This window comes from Pezoporus occidentalis, unplaced genomic scaffold (genome assembly GCF_034315485.1).
Source record: "Pezoporus occidentalis ecotype Australia unplaced genomic scaffold, CSIRO_AGI_Poc_V1 ctg95, whole genome shotgun sequence".
Lineage (NCBI taxonomy): Eukaryota > Metazoa > Chordata > Aves > Psittaciformes > Psittacidae > Pezoporus > Pezoporus occidentalis.
The window spans coordinates 2748808-2771140 of NW_026916315.1; the positions used below are offsets into that span (position 1 = coordinate 2748808).

The window sequence follows — 22333 nt, forward strand, 5'->3', positions numbered from 1 at the left end:
GAGGTGAATCAAGAACTGGTTGGAAGGAAGAAGGCAGAGAGTTGTGGTTAATGGGGCAGAATCTAGCTGGAGGTCTGTGACTAGTGGAGTCCCTCAGGGGTCGGTGCTGGGACCAGTGCTGTTTAATATTTTCATCAACGACCTGGATGAGGGAACTGAATGTACCCTCAGCAAGTTCACTGATGATACTGAACTGGGAGGAGTGGCTGACACACCAGAGGGCTGTGTTGCCATTCAGCGAGACCTGGACAGGCTGGAGAGTTGGGTGGAGAGGAACTTGATGAAATTCAACAAGGGCAAGTGTAGAGTCTTGCATCTGGGGAAGAACAACCCCATGTACCAGTACAGGTTGGGGGCTGACCTGCTGGACAGTAGTGAAGGGGAAAGGGACCTGGGGGTCCTGGTGGATAGGAGGATGACCATGAGCCAGCAATGTGCCCTTGTGGCCAAGAAGGCCAATGGCATCCTAGGGTGCATTAGAAAGGGTGTGATTAGTAGGTCAAGAGAGGTTCTCCTCCCCCTCAACTCTGCCTTGGAGAGGCCACATCTGGAATTTTGTGTCCAGTTCTGGGCCCCTCAGTTCAAGAAGGACAGGGAGCTGCTGGAGAGAGTCCAGCGCAGAGCTACAAAGATGATTAAGGGAGTGGAACATCTCTCTTATGAGGAGAGGCTGATGGAGCTGGGACTCTTTAGCTTGGAGAAGAGGAGACTGAGGGGTGACCTCATCAATGTTTACAAATAAGTAAAGGGTGAGTGTTAGGATGATGGAGCTAGGTTTTTTTCAGTGATGTCCAGTGATAGGACAAGGAGCAATGGGTGTAAACTGGAGCATAGGAGGTTCCATGTGAACATCAGGAAAAATTTCTTTACTGTGAGAGTGACAGAGCATTGGAACAGGTTGCCCAGGAGGGGTTGTGGAGTCTCCTACATTGGAGATATTCAAGGCCCATCTGGACAAGTTCCTGTGTGATGTACTCTAGGTTACCCTGCTCTTGCAGGGGGGTTGGACTAGATGATCTTTTGAGGCCCCTTCCAACCCTTAGGATTCTGTGAAAGTTGAGGGAAATTATTACTGGAAAAGCAAAATGTCATCTCTAGACATGCTGAAACACCGACACCCAAGCCTGAAGCATCAAGGCAGAAAAAGTTATTTAAAAGAAAAAAAAAAACAAAAAACCTCCTTACACACCACTTTACATGGGAACCAGCACCCTGCCAGGGTAATGGCTGACATCCTAAAAAGCAGTTGCAGGTGCCAGAATTCTTTTTATCAAAGACAGGCCTGAGGTACAGAGCAAGGTATTAAAGTATTTAGGGAAACAAACTTCCAGCCAGAAGAGAAGCTCCATATGCAGGATCTGCCTGAAAGCCAGGAACTTCATGATTCTGAAGTGCCTGAAGCAGGCAGGCTCAAAAGGAAGGTCTCTAGTTTATGCCTGCCACAGGGTTATACAGCAAGTAAAGAGATGCTTTCCCACTACAGTTTTAGTCTTCTGTTGACTATTACTTTCTTTAGGCTTTCAGTAAATGTAAACAAAAATAAAAAAACAAAGTAAAATAAAGGTATGTGCCTCATTGGAAAAAAAAAATAAATAGCTGCATTCAATTAAAAAATAAGTCTTCAGTCATTGTCAAGTAAGCTTTAGAGAGATTATATTTGGCAACTTAACAGCTAACTTTTAAATTTTCTTTCAGTTTGGTTTATTCAAGATAATTCAAAGACAAATAGTTGAAGCATCCTGAGGAGACCCACCTTAAGGCTTCTGCAGTCAGTCACAGATGTTCTAATACTGTGGAAGGTCTGTGCTCACCCAGTAATTGAGTTCTCATGTACTACACCAATTGTAAGGGAAAAAAAGAAAGCAGCTCTTCAGGCATACTTGCAACCTCCTGTTCCTGAGCTGACCTAAGGGCTAACCAGTGTAATTAACACTGACAGGGGCCTAAATTACGCCTTTTCCCCTCAGCGTGAGGCTGCAGGACCACAGCCCTTAGAGCACGCTTGAATGTAGCTGCACTGATCCATCTCTATTGTATAGCAACTCCCCCAGCCACTGCATTTACAATCCCTTTGCATGGTCTGGGCATTTTACACGCACAGAGTATAAAGGAAAAGGCTGCGATGGTTGAGGTATTCCTCTAGCAAACAAGAATAAAGTATCCCAACCTGCATTCACTCTGTTTGCACAGAAGTAAACTGCCCAGTTTTAGTCAGCAGCATTACAGATAATATTTACAGAGACAAAAATAGAGCCCACAGTCCAGCACAGGTCATTTTTCCATTCTGCAGTTTTTCTGACAAAGCAAACACTGAAGTCTTTTAAGAGAAAAACATTATTCCATTTTAGAACTAACCGAAAAGTCTATCAAAGCCAGTTCTTTTGTCTCTAGTAATGAAGTTTTAAATCATTTTAGAACCATGACCATTTACATGACAGGCAAAGAGAGGAAAAACAAAAACGTGTGGAATGATACTGTAAGGAAAATACTTCTCCACTCTTTTGCATAGATCTGGCTGCAAACATAAAACAGGAGGGAAACAATGACAGTTCCCAATAAAACTTTAAGCTGTCAGTCATACCTGGTTTGTAAGCCAACCAGCCACCCTTTTCAGTGTGTTTCCCAAACACTCATCACCATAATTATCTGACAGAGATGCCATAGCGTGCTTTCAAGCAGCAGTGGAACATATTGGGAGTTTTTAACTTTTAACACTGCATTTTTCTAATCTATTTAAGAATTAAAACGTACAAAATTCAGAGGTATTTGCCATTCAAGAAGGTTTTCCTTTATTGCTGATCTGGTCCAGATTTCACAATGTACAACAGCCAAACTGAATGTGAGAACACATCTGGCTCCCAGTCTTTTGCTTCAAAGTCCAGGCCACACAATTATATAAAAGATGCCTAGAACCATTAAGATTTGTAAGTTTTTACCAAGTATAAACACCTTTTTAAGGGTCTTCTATGTGTCTACTAGAAATGGGAAACAACTCTGGCAAAACTATGAAGTTTTCAAACATGCCTCAAATCTCACTTTCGTATCATCCACCACATACATTCAGAAACAAAACCTAAGGCATTATTTATGTAAATCGCTTGAAAAAAAAAGTCAGACTTTTTCAAGAAAGTTGCCTTACCCTACCTGCTGCAAGTGAAATACCCAGGAGCCAGCTGGCAGCACCTCAGGCAGGCAAGCAAGCCTAGTACCTCATGCAGTGGGAACCAGCATACAAAGAGACTGTACTTGGACCCTCTGCCTTTTGCTCCTCTACAAGGGCATAAAGAGCACAACTGGTCAAGTCCCCCATTGTCCAAAACCTACTTGGCAGAGGACTCTGGCAGAAGGAAGGAAGATACCTTATGGGATACACAGCAACTACATCACCTCGAAGAATTACTATTACAGTTAAAAATAAAAGTCCTTTCTCCAACTGTCTGTCAAAATGCAGTGTGCTTACATGTCTCCCTCTTCACAGGATAAGGAAATGAGGAAGATTTAGCTGGTATTTGATCCAGCAAGCCAGTCCAGCACACAACATTTGACAGATGTGAACTGACTGCTCAGCAGAGCTGCCTTCTGTACCAGTGGTACCACAGCAGTGCAGATATAACACAGAGAGTAGCTTCGGCTCTGGTAAGAGTGATCCTTGCCAAATGCTCCACGTCCATCCACTGCAATTGCTGGTGGGACAGAACACTTTAAGCATTCAAAGCTGTTTGCTGTCAAGAGAGATTCTGGGGGAAACTTTCTCGATTATTTACCCTGGAAGTTAAAGTGTTGGTATCCGTGTAAAGCACCAGTCCTGGGGGAAGAACAACATGAAAGCAGACTAGTTTAGATTGGAACTCATAAACTAAGACAGAAGAGAAAGGGACCACAAACAAACATGAAACAGGGCATAGAGTCTTCCATGGATCCTGGATCCATGTCCTGCCTACCACAACTGAAGACTCTGAGGTCCAATCCTAGTTACTTTCCTCAACATTTCTGTCCTCATGTCTAAACCTGAGATGTGACAACTGTTAGCTCTGAAACAATTGCCTTGGGAGTTTGTTTTACAAGGAAGGACAGACTTACATTAGGACTGCCAGCACAACACCTATCACCTCCACTTCACTATGGCTGCAGGAATCACTGCTCACTAAGCAATTTCAGACCCTTCACAGCCTAGCCTATTAAAGTAAACCAGCATTGATTTCTGCCTGCCTGGTAGCAAACTGTTGCAAGCAGTTCCTGAACTCTCACAGTTCAAGCATGGGACAGCTTGTCAGCCATCCCAGTGGGGGCTGTTCGTAATATTGAGTCAGAACCTACAGAAAACCAGCTGAACATGGCCTTCACCACTCCCTTTACTTCAGAGTCAGCTACATCTCACAAGATTGGCTTCAGATTACCACAGTTCTACATGTGGACAAGAGGGGATATAATATTGAGCATTTACAGGAGTGATGCTCTGGCCTAAAGCAGAAATTTAAAAAAGAAAGATATGTATCATTTGTATAATTATGCCTCTACTGTTACTGATTCACATTTGTAAACAAACAAATTTAGCGCCAAAAGAAGAAATATTTTCAACATTCACTGCTTAGTAAAGCAGTAGTATGTTTTAAAATGACCAGCCCTCCTCCAGAAAGCTGTGCACTGCTTGCTAACAGAGAATCACAATCTCACAACAGCATAAAACATCCATTTCCACTCCAAATGTTTCAGGAGGTAGCTCCCTTCAAACAAAGAAAAACAAACAAAAATCAGTGCCCTGGGAATTTTCCTAAGCCTACAAGTATAAACTCTCATTTTCATTCCATGATCTGCCACAAATTATAGAATCATTCAGGTTGGAAAGGACCTTTAAGATCATGGAGTCCAATCATTAACTGAGCACTGCCAAGTCGATCAATGAACCATGTCCCTAAGCACCTCATCTACACATCTTTTAAATGCCTCCAGGGATGGTGACAGACTGTTCCAGTGCTTGACAACCCTTTCAGTGAAGAAAGGTATCCTAATATTCAGTCTAAAACCTCCCCTGGTGCACCCCGAGGCCATTTCCTCTCATCCTGTTGCTTACTTGTGAGAAGAGACTGACCCTCATGTCACTACAATCTCCTTTCAGGTAGTTGTAGAGACAGCAGTAAGGTCTCCATTCACCCTCCTTTTCTCCAGGCTAAACAATCATAGAATAGTTATAATAGTAATCCCAGTTCCCTCAGCTGTCCTTCATAAGACCTGTGACTCTTCACCATCTTCACTGTTCTTTGGATCTGCTCCAGCACCTCAATGTCTGTCTTGTGAGGGCCCCAAAATTGAATGCAGTATTCGATTATTATAAAGCAGTATGATCACATTTTTTCTCCAGGCAGCTCAGAAGGGATCAAAATTTCGAAACTGAATTTTACAGTCTGAGGAAAAAGAAAAGAAGCATATTGCTTTCAGAAAAAAAAAAAAAACCCACCAAAAAAAACTTAATAAATAAAACAAGGCTACATTACTACCAATTTGTGCAGCAGCAAGAATCAAACTGTGAGGGACTCATGGCTCTGTACTATGTTATGTGTTAAGAGGAAGAGATTCAGTGCAAGGAATGACCTTCAATATGGCAATATGAAACAAATGGTAAATACTGACCTACTAAGTATGTAGTGTCTAAGTAGTATGTAGTGTCTAAGTAGAGCTAGACACTTAAAAGTTCCCATCCTTCAGTGCTCTATTGCAGTAAAGTGCTCCATATCATGCAGTATCAGAGGGGCTGACAGATGTTTTCTAATGGATGTTATGGGGGTTACTGCTCTACTGAGGCAGCTTTTGGGTCACCATGAGCTAGTACTTAATCCACTTCTATCAAAAATGCAATTTTATGCATTTATATTAGTTGTGGAGATTGATTAAACGTTCTGCCCTAACACAGTGCTGAAACTACACTTCCTTAAATATGTGCATGCCCATTTCATTGAAAGCTCAAGTTCAGAAACAAGTGCTTTCTTAATTTAATGTGAAACTAGGCAGTAACTGTAACTTGGAGAAGACTTAAAAATGTACACCTATGCTTAATCTGAAAGCAGCTCATCAAACACTTAAGATAATTTTCTAGATAGTGGATTGTTTCATGGTCAGAGGGGAAAAACTGGTTTTGGCTTTAAGATAATTTTGCAGATAGTGGATTGTTTTGTGGTCAGAGGGGAAAAACTGGTTTTGGCTTTAAGACTTTGATTTGTTTTTTAAATTCTCTAAATTCCTGATGGTTTCCATAATAGTTTTATATGGTGATAGAAGAAGAGAGCTTCATCTTTCCTCTGGAGATGGCCTTTGCTCCGAGTTTGAAGAAATTGCTCTACAATCTGAAGCTGGTAGAAGTTAAAATATCAGATTACCTCTATGCTTTAAACTACTTGGTTTCTGCTAGCCTTTATTACAGTTCTCATTACGTAAAAATTTCTACATGTATTTTGGTGTTGGCACTAAGCCTCATGATGGCTGCCTGCTGTACCTTGAGTGCTTTTTAAACCACCCCTCAAACATCTTCTGGACCTCTACTTGTACAAATGTTATCTTCTAATTCACTGAAAAATAACTTCCTCTTTTGATAAAATGTGATTCACACACCTGCAAGTTTGATGATGACACTAAGTTATGTGGTTTGGTTGATACGCTGGAGAGAAAAGATGCCATCCAGGAGGGACCTTGATATGCTTGAGAGGTGGGCTAGTGCAAACCTCATGAAGTTCAACAAGGCCAAGTGCAAGGTCCTACACCTGGGTTGGAGCAATCCCAGGCACAGCTACAGCTTGGGCAGAGAAAAGATTCAGAGCAGCCCTGTGGAGAAGGACTTGGAGGTGTCGGTCAATGAGAAAATGAACATAAGCCAGCTGCAGTGTGCGCTGGCAGCCCAGAAAGCCAACCGTATCCTGGGCTGCATCAAAAGGAGCGTGACCAGCAGGTCGAAGGAGGTGATCCTGCCCCTCTACTCTGCTCTCGTGAGACCTCACCTGGAGTATTGTGTGCAGTTCTGGTGTCCTCAACATAAAAAGGACATGGAACTGTTGGAACAAGTCCAGAGAAGGGCCATGAGGATGATCAGGGGACTGGAGCACCTCCTGTATTAAGACAGGCTGAGGAAGTTGGGGCTGTTCAGCCTGGAGAAGAGAAGAGAAGGCTGCATGGAGACCTCATAGCAGCCTTCCAGTATCTGAAGGGGGGCTACAGGGATGCTGGGGAGGAACTCTTCATTGGGGACTGTAGTGATAGGATAAGGTGTAACAGGTTCAAACTTCAACTGGGGAGATTTAGGTTACATACAAGGAAGAAGTTCTTTACAGTGAGGGTGGTGAGGCACTGGACGCCCAAACACACTGTGAATGCTCCACCCCTGTCAGTGTTCAAGGCTGTACACGGGCTTGAGTGACCTGGTCTAGTGTGAGGCGTCACTGCCATGGCAGGGGGTTTGGAACTAGACAATCTTAAGTTTCTTTCCAACCCTAACCATTCTGTGATTGTATATGCATACCTCCTTATCTTTAAATAAAGGTCACGCTTGTTAACAATTTGCTTTCATATTTCTGTTGAAGTTCCTCTAGGATGTTCAAACTATACACAATTTCCTAACCAACCAGGTAATGTCAAGGCCAGAGCCATAGAGAGGCTAGCTGACAGAACAAGCTGCAATCAGACCCACTGGCATGCACCCACAAGAGGTTGAAAAAACACTTTGGTGACATAAGCCCCATATTACATGCAGATGGGTTTAAACATCCCCCCCAACTTTTTTTTTTATTTTCAAGTTGTCCATCACATGCAAAAGACACATTCTAAATCTAAAGTAATCCTCTGAGTCTGGGTTTGTTTGGAGGTTTTTCACAATATGCAAAAAAAGCACAGAGCAGTAGGACCACACTCTTATATTAAAACACAGTGCGACAACAACAAATAATATTATCCTATACTATGGATAAGCATTTTCCTTGCCTTCTAAGAACGACTGATTATATTAACATGTATTAGTACATACTGGATTACACAAAACATGGCTTTACCTAGCAAATGTTAGATTTCATGAACTAGGTGATAGCAGTCACCTGGCACATTTATTAACAGACATCAACCTGCAATCAGCACCACCTTCCTGCCTAGTCATCAGTAAGTGACAGCCCTCTGGACTGACCCCTGATTAATCGATCCAAAGCACAACATAATGAATCTTTCATCTATATTTTTCTTAACTTTTCTTCAAACTGGCTACTTCTGATAAGTCAATTCCACTTTTCGAAGTTTGTGTGAGGGTACAAGTCAGAAAAAGTTCCAACACTCAATCGCCTCACAGCAGTTTTCTCAATCTCTTCCAGTCTGATGCAATATAGAATAGGAATTGCAGCAGTTTTTACTCGAATGTGTTTTGTCTCTTTCATGGGAGCATTCAATCGTATTCAATTACTTAATTGCACTACGAAATTAAGATTTTTTTTTTTCTGAGATAGCCTGATTTGAAAAGTCTCTAGATCGTATAGATTTCTAGATAGCACATAAAACTATCTTTATTCTTGCATTTATTTTACTACTTGGGAAAAAAAAAACAAACACACAACAACCAAATATTCAAATACAAAAAGAATGTTTAAATAACATGTAAGAATGGCTATTTTTAAACACACCTACAGATGACCATACATGGGAAACAAAAGGGGAGGACACTTACAGAATTGTAGACTGAGGCTCAAAAAGGCTAATAAGGCTGCCAAAGCCAGCAAGAACAGAAAACGGTTTCGGAAAAGCATTATTATTCGCTCTGCTTTCTCTTCATGGTTTCATCTTCATATATCAGTGGTTCCTGCAAACAAAAAAACATTGGCTAATATGTTTCATCTATAGCAAAGAAAATTCAAATACCCTTTTGACAGTGTCAGTTAATTCTTTAAGGCAAGCACGAGGCAATTCAAACTGTCAACATTATCAGTAAGGTTGTAAATTGTCTCCACTCTAGTTATGAGATTAACTATATTTCCACAAGACAGAACTTTCAAGTAAATAAAAATAATGCTATTTCCAATAAAATCAAGTTTTCTTCTGCTAGCACAGGGTTAATGCTTATGTCATAACTTTATCAACAGTTCTTTATCAGGAGTCTCTTGGCTCTGTGCAAAGCAAATCACCACAAGAATGTTGTTATTATTATTATCACTGCCTGGATGGCCGCACACAAAGAGTTGTGGTCAATGGCTCAATGTCCGGCTGGAGACCAGTAACGAGTGGGGTCCCTCAGGGATCGGTGTTGGGACCGGTCTTGTTCAACATCTTCGTCGCTGACATGGACAGTGGGATTGAGTGCGCCCTCAGCAAGTTTGCCGATGACACCAAGCTGTGTGGTTCGGTTGATACGCTGGAGGGAAGGAATGCCATCCAGAGGGACCTTGACACGCTTGTGAGGTGGGCTGATGCCAACATCATGAAGTTTAACCATGCCAAGTGCAAGGTCCTACACCTGGGTCGGAGCAATCCCAGGCACAGCTACAGGTTGGGCAGAGAAGAGATTCAGAGCAGCCCTGCGGAGAAGGACTTGGGGGTGCTGGTTGATGAGAAAATGAACATGGGCCAGCTGAAGTGTGCACTTGCAGCCCAGAAAGCCAACCGTATCCTGGGCTGCATCAAGAGGAGTGTGACCAGCAGGTCGAGGAGGTGATCCTGCCCTTGTGAGACCTCACCTGGAGTATTGTGTGCAGTTCTGGTGTCCTCAACATAAAAAGGTCATGGGCCTGTTGGAACAAGTCCAGAGAAGGGCCATGAGGATGATCAGGGGACTGGAGCACCTCCCGTATGAAGAGAGGCTGAGAAAGTTGGGGCTGTTCAGCCTGGAGAAGGCTTTGTAGTGATCTCATAGCAGCCTTCCAGTATCTGAAGGGGGCCTGTAAGGATGCTGGGGAGAGACTCTTCATTAGGGACTGTAGTGATAGGACAAGAGGTAACAAGTTAAAACTTAAACAGGGGAAGTTTACATTGGATATAAGGAAGAAATTCTTTCCTGTTAGGGTGGTGAGGCACTGGAATGGGTTGCCCAGGGAAATTGTGAATGCTCCATCCCTGGTGGGTTTCAAGGCCAGGCTGGACAGAGCCTTGGGTGAGATGGTTTAGCGTGAGGAGTCCCTGCCCATGGAAGGGCGGTTGGAACTAGATGATTCAAAGGTCCTTTCCAACTCTAACTCTTCTATGATTCTAAGAGCTCTCAAGAGCAATTTGGTAAATCTACCCTAGAAAGAAAACAATCCTACAACGTCTTAAAAAGGTACACACACACTCTGTTAAATATATGTTAAAAAAGGCTAACTGATAGCCTAACTTTAAAATGGCTTTCTAACTGGTAGCCGATACAAAGTTCACAATTCTTATTTAAAAAAATGAGGAGTAAGTAAAATTACAAATGCCACTACACAGAAAATGGAAAAGTACATTGACTTAAGATTAACACCTGGAAAAATTCTGCATAATAACGTTTTTAAATAACAGTTTTCATGAGGATCAGAACAATATATTTCGAATTAACAGTATTTAATAAAACTTAAAAACTTAAATAACTCGATGCAAAAGTTTAAAAAAACAACCAAACAACCCCCCCAAAACCCAATGAAAAAACCAAAAGAACCCCCGAACAAAACAAAACCCGAACAAAACAAAGAAACAAACAAAACACCACAAAAAACAACAAACAAACAAACAAAAACTCACCAAAAAAAGAAAAAACCCAACCAGGACAAAAGACCCCCAGCCCTCTCCTGAAAATACCCAAGCAAGAAGCACTGTTAGTAAAACCAACAATTTTCCTTGCAAAATGTCATCCCAAAGTGCACAGAATTTGCTGGAGTGCTCTGTTTTCACAAATATCCATTTTCCACTGGAAAATGGCTCTACGTAAGAGATGGTGTGTTTGTCCCCCTTTTTCTTCTTTCTTTTCTAAACAACCAGCTGCTCTTATGTGCAAGAGGTGCAAGAAATTGCTGAGTCTTGAAAGCAATATTCTGAGATTGCCAGATCCTTTGAACTGAGCTCTGTTCATGACAGCATATTCAAACATGTTGACAGAAAATAACTTGTTTTCTCCCCATGACTGGATTTTTTTGCTCTGGCACTTATTTGCTCACAGAAAGAGATCACTCCTGCTTCCTTCCTGCTTTTGAGAATGAAAAGGCTTACATGTACATGTAATTAATACATATTTGTTTATAAAAACTCTTCTGCTCTCCAAAAACTATCTTACCAAGATTTCTCTCAGTGCTGATAACTTATGTAAAATCACAATCTCAAAATTCAGATCCAACCCCCCTCCCCCATAATTTCCTCACTAATATTTGAAAATGACTCATGTCTCACTGAATTTATTTATCTATTGCAGTTAGTCTTAAGAAGAGTTGTGGGATCTGCAAGTTAGCCCAAGGTGACTTCCACAGTGAGAAACAATGGGACCCAAAGCGTAAGTGGTGATCTTTCAGAAATGAAGGCGGTGGGGCTTGCAGTAAGTGAAATGTATCATGCATGTACATTTTGCAGGATTGAGGTCTTTTCATCTCATTTTACTTGGAAAACTATCTTTACAGCTTTTGGAAACTGTGGAAAAATGGAAAGAACTGAAGATTCTGAGAAGCAAGAAACCAGAGCTATTACAGTATTTTTCCAAAATGCCAATAGCACCATAAATGGCATCTGCAAACAGTAATAAAAATAAAGTTAAAAAAAAAAAACAAGAAGGAAAAATTTTAACAGTCTCAGTTTCATAAAATTGCAGCTCATCCTGGAACATCTGAACTAACCCACTGAAACTAAACAAAGCTGCAAAGAGTAGAACCTATAAGGATTAGTGTATACAAAAACACCAGGAGAGACTAAAGCAGTTAAACCAAACAGATGGAAGAACAGAAAGGGAACCACAGGAAAAACCAAAATAAGACTAAGCAGGAAGGAGAAGGTAAAATCTGTTAAAAAGGTCTTAGGAACAAGAGGTCTTGTGCACTGTCAGTGCTCATTAATACTGCTGCTGCATTAAAAAAACTGCTATAAAAAAAGGAAAAATTACAAGACTGGAAAAAAGGAGATCATACACACACACCTCATATTAGCAAGATGTTTTAGAGGAAAAAAACAATTAGCTTTAAACCTTAATTGCAAGATCAGAAGTTGTTTTAAAACATATTGGTTTAAACACAGTATTCAAGAAATTATAAACTAAATGGAAAGATTTAAATATACTTTGGCCCACTAACAAATTAAAAGTTGCTGTGCTACAACTTTGGAGGAACAGGAACAGCTCCTGTTCAGTAGCTGTTAAATAAGAGACTGCCAATAAAATTTGTTATCAGCTCCTACTTGATATCAAGTTGCCAGGCATCACATGGATGTACGTAAGGCCATATACTGAAGCCTCTGCCTCAGTGTTCTGGGTGTACCTTGCTGGCACACAAGGAACTCCCAGGGACAAGCAGCACTTAACCAGCATATATTAAGTCAAGGCAGAACAATAAGTATTGTGAGTACTCACTGAAGTGAGCATTTGTAAGCTAAAGTGGTAACACTGAGCCTGGGTGTGTGTGTGTGTGTGGATTAAAAAGCTAACCAACCTTATCTCCCCACAAAACTATTTTTATATGCAGATGGATCAAAAAACCAACCACAGAGCAAAACATGTTGTGGGTCTTCAGAATATACTACCACATAGCAAGAGGCTGCAGGGTTGCTGAGCATCTGCTGCTAACATGACATTTAGAGAATACTGATCTTTAACTATTTACTCTGCACACAGGCCAGAGTGCAGGTCATGCCCCAACCTCACCATCGCTGTGCTGTAAGCCCTCAGTACTCAAAGGTCAATTCTATCTACAGCTGATGACACCACCTTGCTATTCTCCAGGCATTGGTTCTTTGTTTTGGAGGTAAGTAAGTGATACTGCTTTTAAAGGTAAGCACCATACTGCTGCAGAAGAGGCAGAACTCAGCACTGGGAGCTCGGCTCATGAGGCAGCATTCCGATGTGTGCCAGAAAAGCAGTGATTTATGCTCATCCCTTAAAACAGGTCTTTTGCCCAAGACCAAAACAGCCTCAAGTTGCATCAGGGGACATTTAGACTGGATATTAGGAAAAATTTCTTCACTGTAAGGGTTGTTAAGCACTGGAGCAGGCTGCCCAGAGAAGTGGTTCAGTCACCATCCCTGGAGGTATTTAAAACAGGTGTAGATGAGGTGCTTTGGGACATGGTTTAGGGGTGGACTTATCAGTGTTAGATTAATGGCTGGACTCCATGATCTTAACAGTCCTTTCCAACTTAAATGATTCTACATTTTCTATGAATGCAGCAGGACTTGATAAAAATTGCTTACAGACCCCCAAACTTTTTTCAGGAACACTATTATAAGCATGACACACATAAGCAGTCTAGATATTCTGAAGAACAGTTGTTAATAAAGTATCCTGTATCAAAATGCAGATATATAAAAGGCTACTTCTTAGCCACCTTTTGCAGCATACAGACTACCCACAGAATTTATCTGTTAAACATGATCCAACTCATCAAAACATGCCAGAATGACACACAGCATGAGAGCACCCTCCCCATGGGCATAGTTTAGTGAACACCCATGCAGTATCAAAGCTCGGGATTCTGAGAGGGTCCTCTGGATGGTCCTTGCCTGCGGTGTTCGCTATATGACCCCATCTTTTGCGCATATTCAGTTGGCTTATACAAGTCTGGTAAGCAAGTTCCAAAGTCCTGTGGAAGCTTATCAGCCTCAAACAAGATCAGAACAGTCCCACCTACAGGGTATCGAAAACCAACATCCTTGTTCTTTGCTCCATACACGGTCATTCTTGGAAAGCTTTCCATGACTGAATGCAAGCAATGTTTGGGGCAAACTCAGTTTCTTGTTCTGACTCTACACAAAAGGGCCAACATGTGCTAATGAAAGGTGCTAAGATATTACATGCTCACACAAGGGTAAAAATAGTTTTACCACTGACAGCAAGGCCAGACAGCTTAGCCAAGCCTCTGGAGGGCTTTTGGAAAAACCTGACCAAATCACATTCTCCATTTTAGGCCATTTCATTGGAAATGTTGGTACCTACCTAGAAAGGCTGTGACAGCAGCATGTCTGCTAAGAGCCCAGGCTAAGCTGCAGCTCCCAGTAGACCAGCTGGCATGACTAACCTACTTTTTGTTCAGCACTAGCTGGCTATTGCTAGCTAGTGCTCCACATGGAACCTCCCACCCAGCAACCCTTCCTCCTGTGCGAAATATGGTATTTTCTTCAGGGTTGACTAGCTAAGCTATTTATTTTGATTATTTTAAGTCTGGCCCTGAAAATAACTTGACATCAATGCTTTCAATGCACTTGCGAGGTTAGACATGACACTAAACCACCACTGCCAGACTTCTGTGCCAACTAGATGATACTGTTACATCTTCTAAATCACCTGTATCCATCTAGAATACAAACCTGCTATCTAGCATGAAGCATAAGCACATTATTACACTGACTAACCATGACAGCTTAAATGAATTTACTTGATTAAAATAGCATGTCTCCATAAATAATCGATAGTACTCTTCTAAGTCTGCCTCAATAAAATTAGTGTATTTATCTGATGTGGTATACCAAAGTGACATTGTCCACTGAAATACAAGCAAGCAAAACTGGCTGTAGTGAAACAGCAAAGAGAAATGGTGGCTTTGTCCAAAAAGGAAGGTAGCATGAAGTCTCTAACTATATTCTATGTTCCATAGTCAGATAGAGGTATACTTTGTAGCAAGGCTCTGTAGCCTAGGAGGGAGAGCAAAAAGCCGACAGACAACATAAGGTTGATCTGGAGTAACATTCATATGCGGTTTTAGAAAAAGTCATAGTAGAAAACAGGGACGCACTCACTAGTGTGATTTCTCTACAATGCAGAGGAGAGTTTTTAACTATAATTGCTTTTTGATGCATCTTTTATCTTTCACCTACATCTGCAGGCTTATTTTCTGACAAAATCTGTTTTGAAGACATCCAAAATGAAGGTGACAGCTCCTTATACAATTATAATGAAGAATTCTGCCTTTACTTTCACTCTAACTCATGATGCTCCATCAGTTATTCCCCAGCCATTTGGCAGCAGACTACCAGGCAGTATATTTTTCATCTACTAAAACCCACAAGTCCAGCATCCAGACATTCTCTGATAGCTGGAGAATTTCATACTCTTGAATTGGAAATTGGGAGAATATAGTTGCGTCAGCAAGTGGCATGAGCCAAACGTTTTCTTTGGTGCTTCAGGGGATTTTCTCTTTTTCCTGCAGGAATGAAAAATAGTGGCTGGGATTGTGTGGTCATGACCAAATTGACCAGCACTACAAAGATCTATATCAAGCACCAGAGCAGAGAGGAAACTGGAACACTCAGCAGCACCAATTCTCTGGTCCACATGACCTGCTTAGTTACTCATGCTTGTAATCATCACATTGAGGAAAGCCTCATAAAACCCCTGCAGCAATTTAAACTGGACATATGATTCCTGCAACACTGAAACTGTATTTTGCATAGCATCATGAAGTAACAAAGCTAGCATCTGCGATATTGTTGCTAGTAATTCATTTTCCCATCAGAATCAAACAAACTTTCATTTTTTTTTAAAAAGCATTTATGAAAAATAGGTCATATCACTTGGTGTAAAAAAATGCATTTCTAAGAAATGTAGAACTAGCTCGTCATTGAAAAAATCAAAGCCTGCTCAGTAACATTACTCATGTAAGCCTACTCCATGACTTAAGCTAGAAGTCTGTAACCACATGAAACACAGAACTTGACTGGAAGTATAAACAGGTCAGCAGCCTCATTAAAAATAAATAAAAAAAAAAAAGTGATATAAAGAAAGCCAGGGTAAAAAAGGCAACATGTACTACTCCATAGTAGTCATGCATGGAAACAGCAAGAAGCAGCACCTACTCACTACAGCATAGCTACATGTCGATATGTAAAAACTAATAGCCACTTATAACTTTATTTTCAAATTGTTTAAAATTTTTGTAGCAAGCCATCTGACATATATATATATAAAAGAAAACTAAGTTGCTAAATTTTAATGTATTTTACCATTTAGAACATTAAAATACCTGTATCTAATTTTCTCTTTTCTCTGATTCCAAGTTTGCTCCTTATCTAGTCGGTTCTAAACCCGTCATACTGGCACAGCTGGTCTTGAGATGTACAAAAGCTTTTGAACATGGGACAGCACTATTGCCCTATCTATCAAAGCAACCAACACAAGTTCTCACTTCATTATAGCTAAGGGATCAAATAGAGCTCTTACTCAAAAAAAATTTGCCCCTCTCTACAGAACTCGTTTTTTTCCACTGTGCAGCAAATTTACTGCTGGATTTAATAAGTAAAGGTGAGGAGTTGCTTAGCATTCAGAAGTGATGAAGGGACCATTAGCCATACTGAGATTTGACCATACCATGAAAATAATCGCTGTTCTGAAAAGGTCCACTTGACTCTGAGATCTCAGCTTTTAAATCTCAAGGTGCACAGGCAGATAACATGGTGAATATCTTAAACATCTCTTTCTCCTAACCAGCTTTCAGGTTTGAGCAGGACTGTCATACAGTTTTATACTGGAAAATCTGAGAAAGCAGTCTTCAGCTTATAACCTTCAAAGAACAGTTTCCTGCTTTTCAATCACCATTATGAGTTTCCTTCTTTCAAGGATCAGCAACTGAGAGAGGCAAGCAGAACAAGTTTTTACATAGTTTAGGTTTGCATTTGATTTTTGTCAGTCCACATCCTTTAGAGTATATTTCTTTTATTAAAATTAGAACCTACAAGCCTGTGGATCTCTTAAAATTGAGTAATAAACAGTCATGCAGAGACATCTATATTCAACTTATGTTTAGTGCATTAACGTTTAGCTAATGCAATGTAACATTGCAACATTATAACTACTCTTTATGGGTTTCCTGGCACTGGAAGTTGATTTATTTTGCAGCCAGAGATGTGTTTTCTTGAACTGGGGTCGGAGTGAGGAGGGAAAATAAGTGCGGGAACTGTTAAGAAACATGAAAAGGTCATTACAGTGTTTGATTCTTTTATCTTTTTCACACTTCCACAGAACATAGAGTAAGTGTATAAGCTTATCTCTCCCATACTCCAACCACTAACCACCTTGCAAGGAACCCCTTCTAAAACCAAATACTTCTGACAATTCAAACAAAAGTTTTTGGAAGAAATGCTATAATTAAATACTATGATCGTGACTTTTATTCAGCAACATTTCAAAGTCGCACTTTAAAAGACCTGAATTCTCCTAAAAATATTTATTTTTTTAATCTAGCACAGTCATTTTTGACATGTAATCACTAAAGGGTATCACTACTGCAGTTATTTCTACAAAATCAATAGTTCCTAGGACTATTAAGAGAAAAATAACATGCATAAACTAACTTAGATATTAAGGAAACTATATTGCCAAAATAGAAGGTGCTGTAAACACGTAATTCCTTTGGGATGATGCCATTCCCCTAGACCACCCTTTTCCTTCTCCAGTCCCTCTTCTATTCCTAAAATTATCAGTATATGTGAGAGAAGTTCTGAACAGCTGCAATTCAAATACAATTTATATGTCATGCACATCCTTCCCTTAAAAAGAAAGAAAGAAAAACATTTTAAATTTAGTCTCCTTTCTGTCTCTTCCCAGAACACTTACCCTTTAGAGGTTCAAGTTGGAGGCAGTTTGCTGCCTTCAAGCCCAGGCTCTGGCAGCATCCTGAGAGGCATTTTTGCTCCTACCAGCTTCACTAGTCTATTTATAAAGAACATAAGTGTTCCCATCAGCTGGGACGCAAAGATGACATGCCCCTGCTGGGAGGAATTTACAAGAGTCTAAATTAGCTCTAACTGTAAACAAAGAGGAAAAGTAGGATTACACATAGAAACAATTATGGAACATTTACTTCGACCTGTCTGTAGTCTCTTTTATGTTCTACTTTGTGCCAGATTTAGACACCTCTTTAGATCAGACCACAAAGTGATGGTCAGCATCAAAATTCATGCTTGCCAGCTCATGCATTCTCTCTTTTGATTTGTACTTTTAGTCATACTTGTTAGTCAGTGGTGATGCTCTGCCACGTCACTTCACTGAAGTGCTCAGAGCCAAGACAAGAACTTCTGCTGAATTCTGCTCCACATTATGGGAAACACACAGATAAAGCTCCACGCTCCACCCACAGAAACCTGTGAACTGCAGTCCTTCAGCAGACATGCATGTTGGCAATGACTGTATGAGTACTACTTTCTCCAATTATGAATATCTGCCCTTCTACAAGGCCTCTGATTACAGGTGTTATGCTGATCCTGCTTTCCATCAGCTGCAGAGAAGTGTTCTTTTAATAGGTGCCACACAGTTCTTCCCTTCATTGCTGTTCTCCAGAGGAAAACAGGATGACTTACCCTGCCATCTACCAATGCAAACCATCTCCACCATTTCACCTGGTCCCTTTTACAGGGTCTGTACCTCTACATATTTTGAAGTCCCACCTACCCGACTGATTACTTTTTCTCACCCTTCCTAGAAGATTTTGGATGATCTTAATTCTGTCAGTACCTGCATATTAAACAAACAAACAAACAAAAATCACCCAAACAAAGAAAAATGAACCCAAAACAAAACACCACTCCCCTCCAAAAAAATAAAAGAAATCCAAAACACACACAGAAAAAAAAACAAACAACAAAAAAATCCAAAACCCACAAAACCTACATAATCATATATGCAACAAGTCCCTATACCAAAGGTATATATATCATACACAGTATTTTTCTTTCCTTAGTTTTTCATCAAAATTGACATAGATGCCCAAGTTGGAAACAAGTCTTAATCTCTTTTGGTCAGCAAAATGTTTATATTTAAGCCTGTATTTATGTCACTGCTTGCAAGCACTAAAAATGAACCGAGTTTTAATTTTGCTATTACTGGTTGCATCCAGCACAGGATCCATAGGATTGCCTTTGTAGGATGCATACAGAGAAGAAATGGCGACAGATGCTGTGATGCCACATAATATATCTGGGTTATCTCGCTGGGCTAGTTTCTAAACCAGTTTGCTGACAAGCAAGCCACCAAAACATGAAATGAAAAAACAAATGAAAACACATTAGAGCAGATTTCCATTGGGTTTTCCTGCTTCAGAGTTTACAGAGATTGGATGCTAAACCCAAATACAATCTCACTGCAGCTCCTTACAATCAATTTACACCGCTGCTGCTATTTTTAAGTTGTAATGGATGTATAATCAATTTCTACAAACATGAGAGCAAAACCCGGGCCTTCATATACCCCTGGGTTTCACACCTATGCTCTTTAACAGAAACAAAAATCTAAACTCAATACGCAGTACCTTTTATTTTTTCTAATTTCAGTAAGAAAGATTTGTTATACTCCTATTAAGTAAAAGAAGATAAAGCCCACCAAATGACAGGAAAAAGCATCATTGCAAGCTGACTGACAGCATCCCTTTCTGTAGCAAGAAAAATAATATTTGCAAACAAACTGGAGTATTTTGAACAAAAATTTTGTTTTCTATCTGACAATATAGAGAAACTGCATGTAAATATAAACCTTTACATTTTCTAGGCTACACACTAGTCTGCCTTTGATGACTGCTTTGAGGACAGGGTTTACACAGAAACATATTTGCTGCAGATTGATTCTCTGCTATATACGAAAGGTTTTAGAATGTGTCCTTGTACCTCACTGAGAAAAAAATACAATGAAAATTCCACTACCAATAGCATTGAAGTCAAGCACATGCCGTTGCCATGTGCATTTTTGTGACATTTCAAAGAAAGTTTCTCTTGCAGTTCCCTTCCCAAAACTCTTTTCCCACATCTCAGCCTATCAGGACTACTCATTTCCTAAGTACGCCTCCAACAAACCTGCTCAAATTAATCAAAAATCTAAAATAAAGTCCCCAGCTCTAAGGAACAGACCCCTTTTAGATTACCAAAATGAAGACTGAGAAAGACCATTTCATTCACAGGAAGAAACCCACCAATCTACGACTGCCCTAAGGTCTCTCAGAGAGCAGCAGATACTCCGAAGATGGATGTGGTTTTGAATTTGAAGCTGCATTTTGAACAAGACATGATATAGCACAGACTACTTCCTTTCAAACCACAGAGAAGACTTAACAGGGAAGCTATCAATAAAATCCAGTCTATAATGCAGTCTGTCAAATTACAAAGCTTTAAATGGTTTTTAAATAACTTTGGATCACAAACCATTCCCCTTTTTAAAAAGTCATACTTCATGGCATACCCAAAACATAGATACTGAAAAGACAGACTGCTGCATTTCTTTTGCTGTCTAACTACCACTTCTCTCATTTTCATACTCCCTTTCAGAATTGTAGAAAGCCCATGATTTGGGCTTTTGTTTTCCAAGTATAATGATTTTATAGGTCTCACTCAGTTTATTTGTTTGAACAGCAAATGTATGAGAACATGAAATACTTCAAGGAGTAGGTGTCCTTAACTTCCGTTTCTTTTGGCCCATTTAAACCCTTAGTTCAAGAGATCCTTCCATGCAGACAAAATTCTCAGTAAGTGCTGTGACCTGGCCTTGACTACCTCTTTTTGGTTGGAAATAAGGTCAGTATTCTACAGCTATATATCTTAACTCTGCAGAAATGTGAAAAATGTTGAAGTCAGCAACAACCTACCAGTGCAGCACATAACTTAGGAAGCCCTGTGGAAACAAAATTATATATCTAGGAAAATCTGTCACAAGCCCAACTCTTAGTCATCCACTTCTGGAATGTCAAAAGAAATGTTCCCACTCCTTTTCCTACACAGTGATAGGTCATGCACGTCTGTGAACTGCAGGGAAAGTAAAAACAAAAACAGAGGAAGTGCTTTTACTTCCTTAAAGGAAATCAAGTGACTTTTTTTAAACATTATTATGAAACTTGAAAGAAACCTTATGATCTTGATGGCTACAGGCCAGAACTGAATCTTAATTGGCAGCAAAACCATTCCAGAACATACAGACAATAATTCTTGAAAAATGGCACCAGAATGTAATTATTTTAAACTTACGATTTTTTAAATGGTATACCATATGCTCATAATTGTATGAGTATAAATCATAATCACACACAGATCACAGCCAGTGGCTGGTCAGATAACATCACAGCTCCAAAAAGCACGCAAAGGCAAAGCAGTTAACATGCTTGAATTGATATACTTTTTTAGTTAAGCTTTTACTTTTTACAGTTTTAACTGTTTGAACAACTTCCTGTCTTACTGTAACACTCCTCTCCATATGTGTTTCCAATATAGACTTTTGAACATGCCTCTGAACAGGAACCTGCCTCTCTCTGCTCCAGTGTCAGGGGTTGCTGCATTCTGCTGCAAATACTGGGACTAACTTTGAAAGCAAACATTCCAGGGATGCACTAGTTGCAATCAACCAGTGAAGTTAATTTGAATAAACAAATCAGTGAAGAAATCTCACAAATGCAGGAAAATGCTTATTTTCCCACACCAGCTCAAATTTACCCTATCCACAATCTGAGATGATGTCAGTATGCCCCCCTCCATGTTTGCACTTCTGCTCAGGTTAGATGGATTTGAGAGTAGGACCTGAGCTCCCAAATCTGCCCTTATTCTTTTAATTACAGATGTTTTTACACTGGGTCTGTTTATAACCTCCCTTCACACATATATATTCTAATGCTGAAAGGTTACATGCCCACAGTTCTCAGGGGTTGAGTTCTCAGGCTGATTTGCTCACAGTATTCCAATTGAACGGATTTGGGGAGACACTAAATTGTAAAAGCTCACTGACTTACTTACTCCAAGCTCTTCGGCCTACTCACCATCCCATCTTGTATCCCCTCTTGTATCCCCTCTTCAGCTGATCCATAATCCATCACCCTATGGAAAACTGCTGGAATCTGAATCCACTAATTTCCCCTGGCAACTTACCACAACTCCACCTGTAACCATTAGCTAGCCATGTATATCTTCATCTTACCCTAAAAAATAGCAATTTACAGCTGGAGATGTGGCTATTACTGACAGCTTTCCATTAAGTAAAACACAATTTAACTAAATTATCTAAATTATACTGTGAAAAATGGCAGTGAAACAACCTGTTGAAGTGTTTGTGCAAGAGGGATGGAAGGGCTGACACATATTTCAGTACTGATTCTGTTTCTACTCTATCCTCATGCTTAAGCTATATTCTGACCTTAATTTCAAAATATTTTTTCTCCTGACTATAGCTTTGCTATGGGATCTGTTCAATCCTACCATAATCACAGGGATTAATTCA

The 22333-nt window shown here is 40.2% G+C and overlaps 1 protein-coding gene across 4 annotated transcripts in view; it reads right to left on the reverse strand.

Annotated features, from left to right (window-relative positions):
• The window catches only part of PXYLP1 (2-phosphoxylose phosphatase 1), a 65462-nt gene that overhangs the window by 37845 nt on the left and 5284 nt on the right, over positions 1–22333 (reverse strand). For 2 of the 4 annotated variants that reach the window (XM_062606262.1, XM_062606263.1), the window contains exon 2: positions 8690–8821. The exons of 1 other annotated variant lie outside the window; for it this stretch is intronic. In XM_062606262.1, coding sequence (XP_062462246.1) covers positions 8690–8768 — 79 coding nt within the window. In that variant the 5' untranslated portion in view covers positions 8769–8821. Of the gene's footprint in view, positions 1–8689; positions 8822–17704; positions 18236–22333 lie in introns of those variants that run through there. One more of the 4 variants, XM_062606261.1, reaches the window with a different exon arrangement.